This window comes from Xenopus laevis, chromosome 2S (genome assembly GCF_017654675.1).
Source record: "Xenopus laevis strain J_2021 chromosome 2S, Xenopus_laevis_v10.1, whole genome shotgun sequence".
In the NCBI taxonomy this organism is placed as follows: domain Eukaryota; kingdom Metazoa; phylum Chordata; class Amphibia; order Anura; family Pipidae; genus Xenopus; species Xenopus laevis.
In genome coordinates, this window is record NC_054374.1 from 38,685,650 (window position 1) to 38,693,040 (window position 7,391).

Consider the following 7,391-nt stretch of genomic DNA (forward strand, 5'->3'; position numbering starts at 1 on the left):
ATCTCCCCGAATCTGACCATGTGTCTCTGCACTTAGAAGATGAAAAATGACACTTTACACTTCAATATTAGAAAAACGCTGACACATAGAAAATTGGAAGTTACATAGAAGTAATTGGAAAAAGCCGTTATTTCTGGTGATCTATCTGAAAACAACTTGTCATGAGGTTGTACTACATGACAAAAAACTTCTAAGACTCTTGTCTGCTCAGGTCAGCAGCAGAATAACATGCTCAGAGGGACGGAAAAAAAGAGGCGATTTTATCAGCACTGTACAATAGTCGAAACTTTGAAGCCGCCATAATCACAGCACAAAATAAGCATATACTGAGGAAAACCTGTGCTTGAATCCTGTTCTTTCCAATCAGTGTTAAGTGCTGTAGGAATCTGGCGCCTATCTGTATTACAGAGTGTGCATCACTAAGCACCAGCAAGTGGTAATAGCTCCGATTTCTACACTCAGTTTGAGCAGAAAGCTGGTTCAGAAGGATTGCCCTATACTGTCTGCCCTTCCCCCATCTGTGTACTCAGGAGGGCTCTCCCAAGAACCAGACACAGCATCCGTATAGGACAGAAGGGGAAATAAAAATCTCCTCCCACTTTTACACGCCACCCCCAACACATCTGTACATGGAGGGGGGGGCAGCATGATTAAGCATTGTCTGGAAGGTGAAAATATATACACAACCCCCTCCCCTGTATGCAGCAATGCGTCTGCATGAAAAATAAAAAGTATTATGCTGGCTTAACAGAAAATGTAATAAAGGCAGAGCTGTTCTGCAGGGGGGCGGCACGGAGTGAGCAGCACACGGGATTAGCAAGCACATGCTGAGAATGTGTTGTGTTAGGCTGTCAACACAAGTTCACGCTGCCTGTCCTGATGACATACAGAGAGGATGAGCGTGAGATAATGATCAGGCAAGTGTCTGTGTGCTTCTGTGGAATATATATATGATCCTCCTCTGGAGTGTGCCCAACACCAGTTATCGATTCGTTTCCCGAAGTTTCCTTGTGAGGCAACTTCAGGCGACTGAAAACCGAAGGCATTTGGGGAGATTAGTCGTCTGCAGTGGAGAAGACTTATTGCTTGGCGACTAATCTACCCGTGTGCCAACACATTAATGGTGGTCATACACTGGCAGATTAAAGCTGTTGATAGTTAGACTGATTTGGCAGCTTATCTGCCAGTGTATGGGGGCTTCCGATGGGTCCTCCCCGATAGATATCTGGCCGAGCGTTTGCGTGTCTACTCCCACTGCAGGCAGCATAGCTCTATATAGGCATTACATGAAATACTGGCGATACAGTTGCATAGTAACCATCACCTGGATACCATCTTATATGTATGCATACGTAAAAGGAGAAGGAAAGCTACAGCTATAGCTAGACGCTATATATTATTCCGTGGAATGCTTTTCCATACATGATTAAACAGCTTTAGACACGGTCTCTGTTTGTTTAGGATTGCAGATGCCATATTAGCTTGGTGTGACATCACTTCCTGCCAGAGGGGGAGAGGAGCAAACTGAGCATGCTCAAGTCCAAGCCCTGGAGGTTTAAGCTGAAAACAGGAAGCTCATGTGTAGAAGGAAAGAAATGCTGTGATTCTTTTGACAGAGGACTCAGAGCAGCATTACGTTGAGGGTTTTCTAGTGTATTTATATAGACCTTTCTGATATAGCTTACTTAGTTTTCGCCTTTCCTTCTCCTTTAAAGAAGTGCCCTGAAAGGCATATGTGCACATAGCTATCCTCACTGAAAGAAAGTACCCTGTGTGAGCCACCACAATACCTGGCATGGGGTGCACTGCAGTTTCAATTGCCCCATGTTGAGTGCAGCCCACAGCTGCAGTGGAGGAAACCATTTTTATAAATAGTTGCTCATTAAGTTCTATCTAATAAAACCTTGTTAAAATAAATGAAAAATGGAGGCCCATGCGAGTAACTGGAGCAAACCAGAGGTAACATGTATGAGCCAAAACCATTCCAATACAGTGTGCAAACCCATACACAGTGACCCAGCATGCGTAAATGAAAACATCTAAAGCAGGTAGTGAATATATAAAACAACTCCTGGTGCATGTAATTAATAGCAGTGGCAATTCTGATCACTTGATCTCTGATGAAGCGCCCAACAGCACGAAACGCGTCAGGAGTGGCTGACACAAGGTAGGCATAGACACTGCACTGTGGTGTGTTTTTGAATGTATTAACATGAATTTTTGTTGTGGATAAAATGCACAAGTAAATGATTTAAGTAAGAAGCTGTGCATGTCTCTAATTTATATGTAGCATTTGGAAGTGCACAGTTCTTACTATAAAGGTAGCATATACCCCAAAACTTTATAATTAAAATTCTGATCACTTGCACTGTTGGAGCTCCTTGCACACTCCGGTTTTGACAGGCCCTTCATTATTGATTTGTCCATTCCTGCCCTTTTGATCAATGGTTATCAACGGGCACTTCTGCGTGTATATTAACAAATCACAGATGCCAAAAGGGTGGAGCCAAGTGACATTAGTAAGATAGAACTTCCTGGTGTTTTCCCCAGTCAGCCTCGTCCAGTAACCAGCAGTACTACGTGACACAATAATCACACTGTGCCCCACTGAAGCATAAAGACACAGAGCTAGTATTGTGTAAATATACACAGCTTAAAATATTCTCAGCAGCACTAGAGCAAGGAGAATGGTATCATTAAAGTGCTATGTTCTATGCTGCTGTCCCTGTTATAACAAAACAGGAATATTGTGACAAGCAATTGAAGCAAAGCCTAAAGTCACAATAGCCAGAGAATTAGAGGCTTGTGCTAGAGTCAATGGCTGAGCCGTACAAACAGCAGCAGCGCTGCGGGGGTGGCGTGTAAATGAACGTAAACGCTGCACAACACATGCAAATTAAAGCACTATAAAGGACGCTTATACAAAACAAGTCACTAATAAAGAGCTTAAAGGGGAACTTTCACAAAAATGTAACATTAGCTTCAGCATATCAATCAATCAATTAAAAATTCTGTACCATTTCTGAAATAATCAAATTTGTCTTCATACTGTTTCTCTTTAGTGATGGGTGAATTTATTCGCGGGAAATTCCCGAAAATTCGCATAAAATATTTTGCGGGAAATTCGCTAATTTTTCTGCAAAACGGGACAAATTCGCCCATCACTATTTCTCTTCATTCTCTCTTCATGTAGCAGTTGGGTGTCCGATAATCATTGACAGTTAGATCCAATATATCTTATAGGGGGGCTCCTTTTGCCTAGAAGATATATTACAGCACACTCTATTAATATCACCTGACATTAGTGATGTGCGGGTCGGGCTTTTTCCCAACCCGCACCCATCCGCCCTCCCCCCGCGCCCAACTTCCGGTCTCTTTTATAGACCGGCGCCAACCCACCCCGCTGATGGCATCACAAAAGGGGTGGGGCGAGAGGCTTGAGTCTATAAAAACGCAACCCGGAAGACGGAAGTGAGATGTGAGGTTGGCCCAAACCGCGGATATCGGGTCGGCCTGCACATCACTACCAGACATCATGTCTCTCTACATGCAGAATTTGTGCAAAAGGCAGTTATTTTGTTAGATTTTGTTTGTACTGGAATCAGTTATGTGAATGATCTCTAATACATCTGCTAGGAAAGGAAGCTCCCTATAAGATATATTGGATCATTCATCTGACCCCCAGCTGCTGCATGAAGACAGAACGAAGAGAAACAGACGCTGAGAGAGGAATAGTAAAGATGAACTTGATTATATCAGATGCAGAATATTTAATTGATTGTATTCAGAAAGTTTATTATTTTCATAGGACGAAGCTTATATAAAATTTTCATTTTTGCGATATATATGGATACTATTGCCCATATAATCCATAAACAGAAGTGTCACTGCTAACTGGATTGTGTGAGTCAGGGGAAGAGTATTCCATAGACTCTATTGAAATAATACTGTGTTCCACATTATATGAAACCCCCCCCCCCCCCCAATACCCAACCATTAGCCAGTGCCCTAAGCTTCAATGTAAAGGCATTATGTTGGCATGTGCAGCTCTCCGCCTATCATATTGTTTTTTTACCCCTTCCCATCAGGGTGTGAACGCCATAGGTCATGCTGTGTGCGTGCAGTCACGCCTCCTTCCCCCCACGTCACCGCCCTGTCTGCCTCAGTCCCGCTCAACCCCAACCTCTCCCGCTGAGGGCGTGTCCTCAGTGCACGTGGGGGGAGGGGCGGAGCCTGACACGTCACCAACGCAGAGTAACCCGCGGACTGCCAGCCTTTTCCAAGCAAACCCCTCTCTCAGATTGATAGAACTCGTAGCGATATCGGCAGTCCCTATTAGCACCAATCGCACCAACGTAAAAAAGGGGAAAATGTCATTTGGAAACCTTAGGCTGTGTGAAAAGCTCCAGCAGTGGCACTAAAGCGGTTAAGGGGCGGTGCTACTGCGGGAAGTCATATGACGGGCCATGTCAGGGTATTAGCAAAGGCTGGAGGATTGCCACCGCCCTGATTATGGACAGCTCAAGGCTCAGACCCAAAGGGGAAAATCTATCCTCGACCCGGCATCGATTTTAGCGAGATAACTGACATATATATACCTTACAGTCACTCACAATGAACAACCGATTCAGGCAGCGCCAATAGATGCTCAGAATGCAGAGGGAACGTACTAAACACCTAAGTTAAAGCCAAACGAGAGTCTGAATGATCCTGTAGCAGTAGGAGGATATTGGAGGATAACAGGAGGTGTAGTTTATCTGCAGCAGCACATGAGTGTGATGAAAAAAACATAAACAGGCAACACGTCCCCCTGTCACTTATGGATCGCCCCTGCTAAGCCCCATCATCCCCAAAAAGCTTCCTTACCACGTGTTCTCTGCTGTTGTTGCTGGGCTTGCCATTCCAGGAACAGGGCTGCTTGCAACAGTGTCTCCAGGCTCATTTCTCAGCAGCTCCCCTAAAATCTTTCGCTTTAATTCTTTATCTTCCCCCCCTCCCCCCCAGTCCAGCAAAATAAAAAGATCCAAAAACAGAGGATGGCTGCGCGATTCTCCTCAACCTCCGGGAATTGTTGGGGGGGGGAAATTGACTGAATCAATGAAATGCAATGGGAAAAAATAAATCCAACCCAGGTTCCCCCCCACGGATCCTCCAGACAAGAAAAGGGTTGCAACAAGATGGCGATGAGTAACAGAAACACAACAAGAAAAAAAGGGACTCACAGAGCCCTCGGCTACTCTCGGCTGGAAGGAAAAGCCGGTGTGTGGACTGACTGGCCCTGGTGTGTGACTCACAGGGAGGGGGAGGAGAAGGGGGAGGATGTGGGGCTTCTGCTCTGCTTTTGCTTTCTGCTCACTCACTAATAGGAATCACACCCTGCTCTGCTGCACAGGAACCTGAAGGGACGGACTGACTAAGCAGCCAAAACACTGGCACTACTGGGAATCAAAATAGGCCCTGGCATTCCAAGTACACAGAGAGGCCCAAATAGTACTCAACCAGCCCACTAATTAGTGATTGTCTATGGGACCTTACAGCATTTGCCTGAACCCACAGATTGCCAGTCTGGGCCTGGGCACTGCCATAAGTACAGCTATTCATTTTCTTGCGTTGTGACAGGGAGTCCAAAATGGCTGTACATTATAAGATACACACACACACACACAAGGTGCTCCCATCCACACCACATTTTGATCTGCATGCGCATTAGGGTTGCCACCTTTTCTGGAAAAAAATACCAGCCTTCTTATGTATTTATCTATATTTAACATTTGGGATCAACCATCCTTTTTACCAGCCAGGTGGCAACCCTACTGCTCATATAACCACGCAAGCATTTGGGGGATTTTCATGCTATAGAAAAAACTGACCCCATGGTCTGAGCTCCCCTTTTTTCCCTGCGTGTTGCCTCAATGATCGCGGGGGTCGGCTACCTCTATAGTTCCGCAGATGGTTTTAACCAATATGTCCACCTTGAGGTCAGAAATATTGGGTTGATCCGATTGTTTGGCATTATTGTCTGCAGCTGCAAACCTCGATCTGAAGGGATCAAAGCCCAATCAACATCTGGACAATTTTCGTTTAGATATTGGTCAATGGGCCCATCCAGGCCTGGATTTCTAAGGCCAGCACTCAGTACCCACTCCGCCCCCCTTCCCCACAAGTGTATTAGTGATGTGCAGGTTGGGATTTCCCCGACACTCACCTGACCCTAACCAGCCCTCCCTTAGCGCGCGCCCACCAACATTCACGCTTCTGGTTGCTCTTAAAGACCCGCGTGACCCGCCCAGCCGCCGTCATAAAAGGGGCAGGACAAGCAGGCGCATCGTGTCTAAAACTCAAACGTGGAATTAGGAAGCCCATGATTCATACTGCGGGCAGAAGCACTCCCCACCTCCCTCTTGGCTGCTGCTGGCACAGGTAAACAGATGATTAGGGGCAATATGATGGATTTTTGGCTGCTGCTGGCACAGATAAATATTTGGGGGCAATATGATGGATTTTTGGCTCCTGCTGGCACAAGTATATATTTGGGGGCAATATTGCGGATTTTTCGGCTGCTGCTGGCATAGGTACAGATTGGGGGTAACAATATGATGGATGTTTTGTCTTATGCTGGCACAATGTACAGATTGGGGGCAATCTGAGGGATTGACTGCCGGTGGCACAGGTACACAAATAGGGGCAATATGATAGGTGCTGGTACAGGTACATGGGGCAATATGATTGGCAAAGTGGGAAATGGTAATGCAGGACCGGGCGGGGGGCACTGATTGAAGCCCTTGCTTAGGGTGCCAAAATACCTTGGCCCGGCCCTGGTATCAAGGCTGAGACAACTGTCTTCTTGAGTGCCAAAGCATGCTGGGCATGCTGGGAAAGCAGGAAATGGAGTGACTTGTCCAGACACACAGGAAATTAACATGGGGAAATGACTCTGACAGTGGTTTAACTAGCAGGGTCCCTCCTGCAGTGAGGCAAGGTGAAACCCTACGGCAACAGCCCCATAAACATTGCCGTTATATAGATGTTACAGGGCCCCCTGAACCCCAAGAATAAAACAGTTATCATAAATTGCAAGTGCTTATTAGTTAGTGCCCTCCAGCTGTCACAGGTAGAGATGCAAAGCTTATCCCGCTCTCACCCAGCCCAACCTGCTGTGCCCTGATTCTTTATATACCCGTCCATGACTGATGTCACTGAAGGGGCACACAGGTTATAAATAACAACCAGCAGATACTTATCACTGTTTGCATAAAGTCAGGCCACCAAGGAACTAGTTGGTGGTACCAAACCCTCCTGATCTACAGACAAACTCGTGGGCCCACCCGTGTACACTAGTCACAGAGTCTGCAGCCTCTATAGTTACATCCTTGAACTCTGGTTTGAGAGGC

The 7,391-nt window shown here is 46.0% G+C and overlaps 1 protein-coding gene across 2 annotated transcripts in view; it reads right to left on the bottom strand.

Annotated features, from left to right (window-relative positions):
• mnt.S (MAX network transcriptional repressor S homeolog) overlaps positions 1-5,671 on the bottom strand; it is a 54,744-nt gene extending 49,073 nt beyond the window's left edge. The window contains exon 1 of one of the 2 annotated variants that reach the window (XM_018249113.2): positions 4,867-5,671. In XM_018249113.2, coding sequence (XP_018104602.1) covers positions 4,867-4,942 — 76 coding nt within the window. In that variant the 5' untranslated portion in view covers positions 4,943-5,671. The remainder of the gene's footprint in view (positions 1-4,866) is intronic. The other variant, XM_018249112.2, reaches the window with a different exon arrangement.
• Positions 5,672-7,391: the final 1,720 nt, after the last annotated feature.